This window comes from Loxodonta africana, chromosome 2 (assembly GCF_030014295.1).
Source record: "Loxodonta africana isolate mLoxAfr1 chromosome 2, mLoxAfr1.hap2, whole genome shotgun sequence".
NCBI classification, from domain to species: domain Eukaryota; kingdom Metazoa; phylum Chordata; class Mammalia; order Proboscidea; family Elephantidae; genus Loxodonta; species Loxodonta africana.
In genome coordinates, this window is record NC_087343.1 from 159,763,874 (window position 1) to 159,777,981 (window position 14,108).

At 38.3% G+C, this 14,108-nt stretch overlaps 1 protein-coding gene across 2 annotated transcripts in view; it reads left to right on the forward strand.

Moving 5' to 3' along the window:
* Nucleotides 1-2,764: 2,764 nt before the first annotated feature.
* RBM27 (RNA binding motif protein 27) overlaps nt 2,765-14,108 on the forward strand; it is a 70,233-nt gene continuing 58,889 nt past the window's right edge. For both annotated transcript variants that reach the window (XM_010591526.3, XM_010591529.3), the window contains exons 1-2: nt 2,765-2,985; nt 13,790-13,908. In XM_010591526.3, the coding sequence (XP_010589828.1) occupies nt 2,927-2,985; nt 13,790-13,908 (178 nt within the window). In that variant the 5' untranslated portion in view covers nt 2,765-2,926. The remainder of the gene's footprint in view (nt 2,986-13,789; nt 13,909-14,108) is intronic.

Below are 14,108 nucleotides of genomic sequence, written 5' to 3' on the forward strand. Positions count from 1 at the left end.
GTTGTACAAGTTGGAACCAACTTGACAGCAGCTAATAACAACAGCAACAAGCATGTCTATTCTATTCCCTGTAATATACTTGATTACTAATGTACTTACTAGTGCCTTTGGTCACTAGTAAGCTGGTGTTCGGTGCCTTCACTTTGGCAACAAGACCTGCCAGATTTACTCTATAAGTACATTTGGGAAGTATTTTGATATTCTTGCAGAGGAGTGATTTACTGTGTAAATGCAATTTCCATTTATTTGTAGCCTATTATCGAATTCTTGTCCAGCCTCAGGTCTAATCAAATCACTTCTAACTTTCTCTTTTTTAACTTCTGTCATTTTTTAAAAGAAAATTTACTTTAGATGAAGGTTTACAGAGCAAACTAGCTTCTCATTAAACAATTAGTACACATATTGTTTTGTGACATTGGTTACCAACTCCACGACATGTCAACGCTCTCCCTTCCTGACCTTGGGTTCCGCATTACCAGCTTTCCTGTCCCCTCCTACCTTCTCGTCCTTGCCCTGAGCTGTTGTGCCCATTTAGTCTCATTTTATTTTATGGGCTTGTCTAATCTTTGGCTGAAGGGTGAACTTCAGGAGTGACTTCAGGACGGAGTTAAAAGGGAGTCTGGGGCCATAGTGTCGGGGTTTCTCCAGTCTTTGTCAGACCAGTAAGTCTGGTCTTTTTTGTGTGAGTTAGAATTTTGTTCTACATTTTTCTCTAGCTCTGTCTGGGACCCTCTACTGTGATTCCTGTCGGAGCAATTGTTGGTGGTAGCCCAGCACCATCTAGTTCTGCTGGACTCAGTCTGATGGAAGCTGTGGTAGTTGTAGTCCATTAGTCCTTTGGACTAACCTTTCCCTTCTGTCTTTGGCTTTCTTCATTCTCCTTTGCTCCAGCTGGGGTGAGACCAGTGGAGTATCTTAGATGGCCACTCACAGGCTTTTAAGACCCCAGATGCTACTCACCAGAGTAGAATGTAGAACATTTTCTTTATAAAACTATGTTACACCAGTTGAGCTAGATGTTCCCGGAGTAACTTCCATCATTTTTTGGTAGCGCTTCATTTCCTTACTGGAAAGAAAGGAAGGAATAATGTGGGTAAGTGTAAAGGAAAACTGAGAGGAGAGAGGGAAGAAGAGGCAATAGTGAGATGTGAAAGCTCTGGGCTTACAGTCAGATCTGGTACTACCTCTGTTCTGTAACCTGCAGACTTGTGTGATTCTCTGTACATCACTTAGTCTCTCTGGGCTTTCTTCCTCATTTACAACGTTGGTGGGGTTATTAGTGATGGAGGTTCATTAGATGATCTCTAAGTGCAGGTCTCCTTTTATATACTATGTGATAAAGGGGTGGGCAAACTATGGCAACAGGCCAAATCCTGCTGGCCACCTGTCTTTGTACACCCATGAGGTAGCAATGGCTTTTACATTTTTAAATAGTTGAAAAGAAAATCAAAAGAACGTTTTGTGACATGTGAAAATTACATGAAATTGATATTTTCATATAAGTTTTCTTGCAACACAGCCACGTTCATCCATTTACATATTGTCTATGGCTGGTTTCATGCCATGACAGCAGAGACGAATTGTTGCCACAGTGGTCTTTGGCCTACAAAGCCAAGAATATTTACTATCTGGACCTTTACAGCAAAGTTTGCCTAACCTTGCTCTATGGATATTCAGTATGCTTGCTTATCCTGGGCTGGTCCATCTGTTTTATAGGAGGTATGTGCTCATGAGGTATTTTTCAACATGTTATTATTGTCATGTATAACCCCAAAATCATTCAGCTTTCTAGAAGGGACCCTGTTTTGCTCACCAGTGGACCCCAGTCCCTTATACAATGCTGATACATAGCAAAGGTTCACTAATTGCTGTTGAATAAACAACACTGCCAAGCCAGTGATTTCCAAACTCCAAAAGGCATTTCTGAGCTAGTACAAACTAAGTTGTCTATTTCAGTAATTTCAAAATTAAAAAAAAAAAAATTATTTAAAAAATCTTTTTTCCTGACGAAAATTCTCCCTGCAAAAATCAAAACTAAAAACTCCTTTTAGATATGCCATTAAAAAAAAAAAAAACTATTAGAATTTGTTTCACTTCCTAAATAGAGTATACATTAAAAATAAGTGGTAAAATTTAGATGGCCTCAGCCTTTTACATCCGTGCGCCACGTTTTAAAAACGAAGATTATTGGAGTCCAAGGCATGGTTGTCAGGAGCATTCTGCATAGTGTAAGCATAGCCGCAAAAATCGCAAGCGTGAGTGGCGATCAAAATGGGTGTGTTAGGAAGAAAAAAGTAAATTTTTACATTCAGTGCAATGTGTCGAACGTGAACGTCTTGCACCTTGTGTTGCAGATTTACTACAGCTGAGTCATTTCGGGACACGAGTGTGTGTGTTTCCAGGAAATACGAGAGGAAGAAACCAGGCTGAGGGGCTCGCCGGGTTCCCCCAAGCAGCCCTAGCACCAGACACCGGTATTCAGTGGCGGGCGCCGGCGTGGTCAAAAAGAGGCGTCGCGGCCCCTTTAAGAGGCACAGCACCTTCTCCAAGATACCATCTTGCACCAGGAGTTCACTTGCGCTCTCCACCTACCTTGCTACATCCCTCCTCCTTAACTGGGTACGGCCGGCCGGCGGGGCGGGCGAGCCTTTTCATTGGCGCTGAGCGCACAACCCTCTCTATTTTATTGGTTAATGTGCTCGCCAGTCGGCGCTGTCTCCCGCCTATCTGAGCCATCGCGTTCGGTTGACTGAGGGCTCTTGGGTTAGTTCCTGTTAGGCCCGGGCCGGGGGAGTAGGTTGAAGTCTCCTAAGATGCCGGGTGGGCTGGGGCAAGGGGAGCTGTGAGGTGGTCGTGAGGAGGCAGCGAGGGGAGACCCACGGCAGGCCCGAAGAAGAGAGGCGGCCGAGCCCGCCTTCCCTGCACCATGCTCATAGAGGATGTGGATGCCCTCAAGTCCTGGCTGGCCAAGTTACTGGAGCCGATGTGAGTGAGGCAGGCTGGGCCGGCGCCAGCGAACGTGGGCGTTGGGGGCCCGCGGGGGCGTGGGGGGAGGGGAGGCGGTGGGGGATGCAAAGGGGCCGCGGTGCGGAGGTCCGGGCGACGTCTTCTCTGTAGTACTATCACCATTGTGGGGGGGAGGGGTAGAGCAGCAGGGGCGTAGAGGCGGTGTTGATGGGGAACGGCGGGAGGGTAGGGACAGCGAGGGCTTTTTAAATATAAATATTGGGGCGCTAGAAAGGATAGCAGGAATAGTGAGGGAATTTAAGATACTGCTATTTGAGGACGGAGAGGGATACATAGTAGAGCTATCGAGGGATTTTTTACTTGTGAATATTGGGATCTTGAAGGGAATAGCAGGATGTCGAGGGCTTTACAAACAGTGTTTATCGAAGGCTTTTAAAAAACAGTAGAGCAGAAAGGGATAACAGGGACACCGAGGCTTTATAGCGATTATTGGTGTGCTCTAAGGGTTCAGGAATATTGAAGGATTTAAAAAATACGAGGAAGCTGAGAGATGTGGGCATCGAAGGGTTCTGGAAATTTTTGGGACGCTGATAAATATCATAGCAAGGATATTAAGGAACTGTGAAGTATTATTGAGGAGTGCTGGTAGAACAGATTAATATGTAAATACCATTGGGAGCTGGGAAAGAATTTTGAGGTTTTTATAAGTTTAGTTGGAAACCCTGGTGGTGTAGTGGTTAAGTGTTACGGCTGCTAACTGAAAGGTTGGCAGTTCAAATCCACCAGGCGCTCCTTGGAAACCTTGTGGGGCAGTTCTACTCTGTCCTATAGGGTCGTTATGAGTCAGAATTGACTCAACGGCAGTAGGTTTGGTTTCGGTATAAGTTTAATTGGAGGTCGAAAGGGCTATCCTGGTATCCAATATTATTGTTGGATGAGGGACTGAAAGGGATGTGCCTGTAGCATCTAGGAAATTTTCAATTCGGGTATTGGAGGCCTAAAACGGATAGCAGGAAGAGTAAGGGCTTTGTAAAAATTGTTGAACAATTGGAAGCAGAACTGGAAGTATTGGGGTGTAGGATTATTATTGAGGGGCTAAAAAAGATGAGAGGAACTTGTTCTTCTGAAATATTTTCAGTAGTATTCCATAGTGGTAGAAATATTATTGGGAGACTTAGAAGGGTTAGCAGAGCTATCAACTCTAACCCTTGTTTGCTTTATAACCATTCCAAGGGGTAGGGTTGTGGAGTATTTATTTGGGGGACTGGGATATAGCTAGTCTGGAGCAGTTCTCCTAGGTGGAAGGAGAAAGAAGGTTGGAGGGCTGGAGAGAGAAAAATGCCTTTAATCCTCTTGGGAAAGAGGCACCCTTGGAAAGGGAAAGAGGTTCATTTCCTGTCCCCTCCTTATTTCTGCCTGAATATCCTTCTTGGAGATTGGGTGAAAAAAAAGGAGGAGGGGGTAGAGGAAGAGATGGGCAGGCTCTGGTTCATTAGATCAGATCCCTTTAGTGGAAAAATGGAGTGTTTTTCAGAGGTGGATATAAGGGGCAGTTTGGAAGATGTGTAGGCATGGTAAAGTTGGGGCTATTGGGAGACATTGTGAAGCTGCTTCCCTGTTTATTTCCTGGTCCTCCTGAGGAACCTTGTTAACTAACTAGTTTTTGTTTTTCGGGTTTTTTTTTTTTCTTGCTACTTTGGTTTCTTGGGGTGGACAGTAACACCTAGGAAAAGAGTTATCTGCAGACCAGTGTGTCAGCCCTTTGAAGGCAGAATGTGAAGGGAGGCAACTTTAGGGGATGTGGCATTTATGTTCAGAGGATAAGGAGTGTGTGAGTAGAGCACAGGTATGAATAAATGCACACTAAGGGCTTCTGAGCTTTAGGTCAAAAGTGATCTAGTTAAAGTGAAAATGACTTCTGGACACACTTGAGAATTTTGTAGAAGGATATGGGCATCTCAAGTAATACCTCATACTTACCAATAAAAAGTTTTGGGGCATGAAGATAGAGATGGATTGTGGCGAAGGTAGGAAATAGATTTAAGGAAATTGACCGTATGTGGAAAAGGTTGAATAAAGAAAAATATATATTTTTAAAATTTTTATTCTTAACGTTATTTAAGATTAAAAAGAGAAATCTCTCTATTTTGTACACCTGCTGTTCGCCCTCCCCCCCCTTTTTTTAAACACTCTTCCGTACAAGCTCTGATTTTCTTTGTTGGCAGAGATACTTTTAAATGTATTAAAGGTATATTTTATGTCTTAGGTAGAAAGTAACAACTTTTAACACTATAGTTACTCTTTCTTTTTTTTTTAAAAGCTCCCTAAAATGTCTTACTCAGGGCAATGCATTTTTTTTAATTTTGAAATTTACTTTGGGTAGGAACTTAAACTTTCTAAGCATGTTTTCACTTGTCTTTTTTTGGCTATTCAAACTGATAAATGTTCGTAGATATTCTGTAATTTTCATGGGTAAAATTAGCATTCAAAAGGATTACTTGAAATTTAGTTTTTCCATTTGTTTTGAGTTATATGTTCAACTTACAGCACATGTCATGCTTCTTTTTGTGTTTTACTTTTTGGTACTTAATTAGGGCTTTTAAAAAAGAGATCTAAATTCTTCAATTACTTAGCGCTTAACAATATACAGTCCTGCCCTGCATAACGTCCTTTTGGGCAACATCTGACTGCATATACTGTGTGGTACCCTAAGGTTAGAATAGAATTCAGAAATTCAGAAATCTCGAACGGACGGAGAACAGACAGACCAACCAGAGAACAGACGTAACCTAACGCAACAGATTCCCACAGCAACTTGTGTATCTCATGTCTATTGTATACAAAATGATTTCGCTGCCAGGTGTATTTAACTCAAAATTTTAATATAATAGGCTTTACCATAGTCAGTTCTTAAGTAGAGTTGTCAGTAATTTGGGTGTTTGTAACCTGGGGACTGCCTGTAATATGGTGTTCTCACGACATCCAAATCACATAACGTCACATAACGTCCTGTTTCATAGAGCATGTTGTGGATGTTGAGTGACAGATGACTGTCATGGTTATTTATGGAAGTGTTAATAAGAAATCATAAATTCAAATGCAGATACATATTTTCATTCTTAGTGTGTTGTCATGGGAAATTATTTTTTTGTTTGGTTAGACATCCTAAAGTGTAATAAATGATACGCTGAAGTGGGATATATTTGTAAATTTACTTTTCGCATATTCTAGATTCAAGAAAATTTTCATAGCAGATTGGCATGTTGCTACAACATAGCATTTCAGAGCATTTGTTAGACTTTCAGATAATGTAATTTGCAGTGGCTATGTTTTTATGTTGGAATCATCATACTATGTGCACACGATTTCCTATTGCATTTTCTTATTTAACTTACAGTTAGCGAAACTTATAAAAGCCTCCAATATTTAGGGATTTTAAAACTTGTTACATCTTGTCACTGATGAAACAAAGGCATGTTAACAGGAGGTGCTTCTAAATTAATCCAGTTTACTTGAGATCATTTACAAACTAGAAATGTCAGGGGTGTTAGAGCTTATCTATTACCTTCCATTCCTTTTGTAGATGTGGAACATACCTATTACTTCACCAGAGGAAAGGTAGAATGAGAACACCTGGAAGAGAGGACTCTTTAGCTGGCAGGGAAAAACCCAGTACCACCATTTTTTGTTGGCAGTGCAGTATAAAGGGAGGGAAACAATATCTCAGTCTAAAAGACTGTATAGAGATCATGCACAATTTGGTCATGTTGTGGTTTCTTTCAGTCAAAAATGATTGCTCATTTTAAGTAGTGAACTCCTTGAAAGAAAGGTTCTAAGTAAATTCAGCAGGTAAATAAATCACTGAAGAAATTTCTGTGACCTTAGACAAACTTCAGGCAAGCATTTTTCAATAGCATGCATTTCTATTAAAAAATATTGTATTTAGTGGGGAACGTTTTAAATTACTTCATAAGCGTTTTTACTCCTGCTTATGAATACTGTAGTAGTAGTTGGCTTATTGTAAAAATTTGTCTAGATGTACATTTTAAAAACTGATGAGATTTGTAGTACTTTTTGGTCAGTTTTATATATGTACACATGTACATATATACTAGTAGAGCACAGATATGTGAATCATGGCATTTAGTTTCTAGTTCCTTATCAATCTCTAATTCACAGTTGACCTTGGAGAAATTGTCTGACCTTTCTCTATTAAACAGGGCAATTAGCCTGTTACCTACCTGACAAGTATGGTGTGACTATTAATGATGCACACTATAAAAAGTGCTTTGTATACCTCAGAAAGAATCATTCTATAAATATAAACAAAATTTTATAGTTCTTGAAATATGAAAATAAACTCTGTGCAAAAATATTTTGTTTAGTAATGTTAAGCACCACTGCCATTTATGAAATAACAGTCTGTTGCAGGATAGAGAGGCTCATTGCATGTCCTGTAGGTAGGAACAGAAATTACTGATGAAAGCCACACATAGACTTGTGCAGTTTCTGTGAGTTCTGGCCACGTAGCAGCGTCTTTTTAAGTGCACTAGGCTCAAATTTATTGGTTCTGTGGTCATGGGGGATAGTCTTTGGTTGAACTCTAGAGTTAACATGCTGCTATGCTTTGTAATTTTATCAAGTTAAACTTTGGCTAGTAATCTCCGCAGTTTACCAAATGAGAGGAAAAAGTGTTCCATCTAGCAGCTGTTAGACCTGACCTCCCTGATGAATAAACTGGTTAGGTTTAAATGAGTATTTTGGAGGTATTTTCTTAAGATTGAGAACTACTAATAATTTTCTAAGATATACTTGGTACTTCAAAGAATTAGTATGCCTCTAAAGTGCTGTGGGACTTGTTTAAGGAGACCATTCACTGTCTCATAGAAAAGGACTTGTTTGACCAGAGGCTTCTTGGCAAATTTTAGTCTACTAAGTTAACAAATTCTTATGTCCTTTGGTCTGTCTCCTGATATATGTCTGACTTCATTCTCCCTGGCCCAATTGCTATAGGCTAGAAGCCAGAAATTGCTTTTATAGCCCTATGTTTCCTACCACTGTTTTCTCTCATCCTCTCACAATGTTCGTACTTCGTTATTAATCTCTTTTATACCATTTGTTATTTTTATACTGTAATTATTTGTTTTCATGTTCATCTCTTGGCCCCTTGACTGCAGAGCAAGGTCTTTCTTGCTCAGAGTAATTCCATTACCAACTAAGAAGCTTGGCACTTGGTAAATACACAATAAATGTTTAAATGAATGAAATTCCACGTATGTACATTTAGGTTGGTATTAACAATTAGGAAAGTAAGTTTTTTTTTTTTTTTTTAATAGTCTTAATTTTGTTGGTATGTTTAGCTGGCCACTACTGTTCTAGGAGCTCTAGTCAAAATATCAAAATGGTGTTTGCCATTTACAGATACATATATTTTCCCCCACATCATATTCCTCCATGAAAATCCCTAATTAATTAAGGGGAAGAAGAAAGCTTCAGCTTGAAAAGAAGTGGACGTACCAATATTTTGATATCTCTAGTATGTGCTAATAGGTTCCTAGAACTTAATAGTCTGTGACTTATACTTTTGGATTAAATCAGCTCTGTTTTTACACATTTTTTCAGTACAGTCTTATCAGTATATTAATCTGAACACAGATCTCACACTTTTTTTTTACTTTGTTTCCCTAAAAAAAAAAATTATTGCGTTATACAAAGAGAGAAAAGAAATTATTTCCGTGTTTATTCCAGTTTCTCTTCTGTGTATATACTTTTATGTAGTTTTAATCAGACTCCACCTAAAATGTTGTATCTTGTTTTCTCCTATTGATATATCATATGTATTTTTCTTATTTGTCTATTGTTTTTATAACCGTCACTTTGAATTGATGCATAACGTTTCATAAACATCCAGCAATAAGAGAATGGTTACCTTGTCTAAGTAATGTTGTTTGTATACAGTAAATATTTAATGTTTCATAGGTGCCGGTATATTTTCTGTATTTGGCTTTATTTCCTTAGATTAGTTTTCCACAGGTTTAAGTGTTGGGTCAATGAATGTGAACTGTGTTTTATTATTGTAGTAAGTATATGTATAACAAAACATTTGTCATTTCAACATTTTTCACATGTACAGTTTACTGACATGGCATTTATCATGTTGTACAATCATTACCACTATCCATTTCCGAAATTTTCTGTCACCCTTAACAGAAGCTCAGTGCCCCCTGAGCAGTGACTCCTCACTCTTGCCAGTGGCATCCACTAATAGACTTTGCTGTCTATACGTTTGCCTGTTCTAGATATTTCGTATTAGTGGGATTATATAATATTTGTCCTTTTGTGACTGGCTTATTTCATTCAGTGTAGTGTTTTAAGAATATCAGCATTTGTAACAGCTTAATACACAGTGGAATCAGGAGATTTTTCTTTCTCTTCTCCAGTAACATGAACATTAGTTGCCTCACTTCTAAAATGAAGCTCACACTAAGGTAGAACTTAAAGAAAATTAAGCCCATATCAAGAAACGTGTAAATTTTTCTGAAAGTGGAAAAAGTTTAAAAAGCTTTGGCCTTTTTGCTAAATCAGATGGACCGCAATGGTTTTTTAGTAGTGTTTCTTGGCTTGGAGCCTAAGATAGGACGTTCACTCTTCAGTCTTGGGTTGGGGTATGTCTGACGTCTCCTGTAAAGCTGGTGTGCCGGCTCAGCAGCAATGTGATACAGCTGTGATAAATATTTCATTAAAGAGGAAAAGGTGAATTGAGATTTTATAGAAAAGGCATTTTTAGAGTGGTATTTGTTAGTTTCCCCCTGAAAAAAATTCATTCTAATTGATTTCGTTTTTCACATAACTTAAAACATAGATAATTGAAACATGTTCTTATAATGGTAAGCCAGGTGTGGATTTTAAGGAGCCTTTTTTTTTTTTTTCATATTTGTAACTTACATTAGGCTTTAGGAAATTTCTTTTGTTCTCCATTTAAAGTGAAAGATAATATCAAAGTTTAGGATATGTTAAATTGTTGTGCAGGGTGCCCTGGTGGCTCAGCAGTTAAACACTCAGCTATTAACCAAAAGGTTGGCCCTTTGAACCCACCCAGTGAGTCTGTGGGAGAAAGACCTGGCAATCCACTCCCATAAAGATTATAGACTAGAAAAACCTGTGGGGCAGTTCTACTCTGTCACCTGGGGTCGCTATGAGTTGAAAATCAACTCGATGGTACGTAATAACGATTTTACACATATACATTAGAAAAGTGTATGTGCTATGAATTAGATTTTACTAATGAGGAATTGCAGCTGACCTTTAATTCCACAGGTGTGCTGCCTGCCGCTGTTGAGTGGATTGCTTCATTTGTCTGTGCCCTGATTTGTTGTTGGTTGCTGTCTGTGGGCTCTGACTCATGGCAACCTTATGTACAGCAGGGTGAAACACTGTTAGTTTCTGTGCCATCTTCATGGTCTTTGGAATGTTTGAGTCCATTGTTGTGGCTTATATGTCATCCATCTCATTAAAGATTTTGTTTTTGCTGACGTGCTTTACCAAACATGATGTCCTTTTGTAGCATTTGGTCTTTTCTCATGACGTATCCGAAGTAAGGTAGTCAAAATCTCACCATCCTTGCTTCTAAGGAGCGTTCTGGTTGTCTGTCTTCTAAGACTGATTTGTTTGTGCTTTTGGCAGTCCACAGTATATTTAGTTATCTATAAAATGAATCTAATAATTCCTTGATTATGTCATTAAGACCCAATAGTAACTTACGATAGGTATTATTACCTTTTCTAATCTCTCTGTTATAGTGTTGTATTGGAAACCCTTTTCTGTCTAGAACTTTTTTTAACCTAGCCAAAGATAAAAAATTTTAAAAACCTCTTCCATTGTAAAATATACTCATCCCTATAAAAAAAAAAAAAAATCAAACATAAATGGGTTCCCATAAGCTTAGGGACTGCATAAATAGCTAAAAGGTTTTAACTTCTATCCTTGGGTAAGAAGCCCCCCCCCCCCAAAAAAAACCCCTTTGCCATCGAGTTGATTCCGACTCGTAGTGACCCTAGAGTAAAACTGCCCCATAGGGTTTCCAAGGAGCGACTAGTGATTTGAACTGCTGACGTTTTGGTTAGCAGCCAAATGCTAAGCCAGTTAAGAGGAGTAAGAAACGATATTGGGGGTGTGGGACGTAGCCCTGGATTTTTCTTGTAGCCTATCAAGGATCTCAGTCATGCTTGGGTTTTTGTGATATACTTCTGGACATCTGTTTGTACTGTGCTGTAACTGCAGTATTTTAGTTGTCAGTTTCTAAATATTGTACCGTAAGAGGTCAGTATGTTGAAAGAACAAATACGAACGATAATAATTCAGCATAAAGCTCCCCAATGTATTTAAGTTTCACCGTTCAATTACTTTTTTTTATTCAATTAGAGTGACTTATTATTGCAGGCTGGCAATTTCCTTCCTAACACACTTTATGGATACATGTTAAGAGCTGTTAAATTTAAGTGGTTCAGCTCTTTTGGCTGTAAACGTGCTTTTGTACTTGGTGCGGAATTCTATCAGTAACAGTCAGTTCTCTTACATTAAACAAATAATTGGAGTTTTCCTGTAACCGTTCATCTTGAGTTGTAAAACACCATGACATCAAAATGTATTTCATCAAAGCAGCCTAACTTTGCATTTGTTTTCCAGAGTCTGAATACTGAATGTATGTCTTATATGTATAAGATACTTGGGTTTGTTTCTGAATGTTTTGCCTCTTTCTCACTAGAAACCTCATATCCTTGCCCACCTTATACCATGAGGTCATGAGATTCCTTCAGAGTTCTCATAGTACCAGAAAAAATAACATTGCTTCTTCTTGTCATTCTTATTTATCTTTTAAAAAAATCGTTTTCTATGTCAGAATGTCCTCCTTATCCAGGATCTGAACTTTATTAGTAAAGATAGAAATGTGATTTTTTTTTTCCTTTTCCCTCCATGTGAATGTTAATTAGAACTATACTGATCAAATATCCTACTGTTCTCGGGGTGAAATTAAGTCTCTTGACACATTGCTATTTTAAGGTGTGGTGCAGTGGTTAAAGTGCTCGGCTGCTAACTGAAAGGTCATTGGTTCAAACCGACCAGCTCCTCTGAGGGAGAAAGATGTGCAGCCTGCTTTGATTTACAGCCTTGGAAACCCTATGGGACAGTTCTACTGTGTCCTATAGGGTCGCTATAAGTCAGAATTGACTCTATCCATAGCAGTGGGCTATAGAATAGTCAAGGTGGGCATAGCATATATAACATTTTTTTAAGACAGAAATACTGTATATCTATTTTAGAATTTAGCAGTTGGACTAAGTGATGTGCTCATAATTCTCCAAAATGAAATTTGTGTTTTTTACTTTAAAAAAAAACCATGACTTTCTTTTAAATTGCACATTTTCATTAATATGTAACTCATCATCTTTGGTCCTTATACTCTCTCCTAGTGCATATTGACCCTTGCACATGATTTTTTTTTAATTAGCTTTCAGTTTTATAAAATTGACAATCATTGAAATGGGCTCTATTAGAATTTGAAATATAAAATCAATAAAGATGTTTAAAGAAATCAGCCTTTCCCACAAACAATGCTAATATTGGCAGTGAAAAAGATTCTGCTATTGTATTGAGATATCAGCTTTAACAGTATAGATTAGAAGAAATTACAGGTGCTGGGGCTGCTTGCGCTTTAGTTATCTCATAAAATTGTTAGATATGTGATGATACTCTTGAGCTGAAACTCTTTAACTTTCTGGTTGACAGTGGAAGCCAAGGATTATAGCACAAGATGAGTTATTTGAATAGTGTTTTATATGGATAGGATCGCTTTGCTTGCATAATGTTTTCATTTGCTATCGTTCCGAATTTTTTCATTTACTGTCACAGCAACCTTATGTAGCCCCAAAGGATATTTGTTACTTAAATGTGTTTTCATGGAGAGATCTAGAATATCCAAACTGTATATATTTAAAACATGAAACTTTGAGTTCTGTGTGATGTAGATAAACGTTAAGTCTGACAAATTGGTATAAGTCAGGAGCTGGCAACTCAAGGATCATGTGTTGCCCTGGCATAATACACGGTTTTGAGTGTCAAGGTCATGCTACTACTGACTAAAAAAAAAAAAAAAAAAGACGTAGATAAAAGATTATCTCTGCAACCCTTCCACTTTGCTTATCCTTTCTGTTTCTAACACCCCAGATCCTTATCTGTTTGGTCTTGATTTTTCCAGCTAAAGTGTTTGCCAATAATATTTAAGCTGCAGTCCCTCTCATGTTCTCACTTTTTAGAAGATTCTTAGGATATTCATTGAAAAGATTAGTAGTGGGGGTGATTGTCAGTTTTGGGTGTTGGTAGCTGGGGTCGTAGGGAGAGTAGTCTTGAGGGGAGGGGAAAGCTGTCCCATCATTTCGCCCAGTTGTTCCTCATTGGCCACGTGGTACAGATGGTCCCCAGGGCATTATTGTCAGTGCTTCTGCAGGCTGGGAGTAAGACAGCAACTTTGGAGTTAGTTGCCACCCTTTTACCATTGAGAGAGCACATAAATGTAGATTTGGTCCAAGATTCTTAGTATAATTAAACCTCAAAAATAGGATTCAAACTGACTCCTTTGTAGAAATAAACAGAAGGAAAATCTCACTTTGAGTATTTATGTATCATTTTTAATAGTCACCTGTGTTTGCAGTCACTTTTTAAAATAAAGCGTTTTACCTTTGGCTTTCCAAAATAGGGTTGACTTCATCAGTAACACTATGGTTTAAAAAATGTATTTTTAAAGCTTTGTTTTTTCTTTAACTAGATGTGATGCTGACCCTTCAGCCTTAGCCAACTATGTTGTAGCACTGGTCAAGAAGGACAAACCTGAGAAAGAATTGAAAGCCTTTTGTGCTGATCAGCTTGATGTCTTTTTACAAAAAGGTAATTATTACAGGTCTTCACCCAAGTATTTAAATATTTTAAATTTAAAGCTTACTGGTAAAATCTTGAAGATATAAGATTGATGGGCAAGAGAGTGGTCAGGATCTTTCGAATACTTGAATGTACTTCTGTATGCCCAATTATTTATTATGTGTTTTGGCAGACTGCTTTTTTTTTTCTTTCACTTTTCCCTTTTCCTT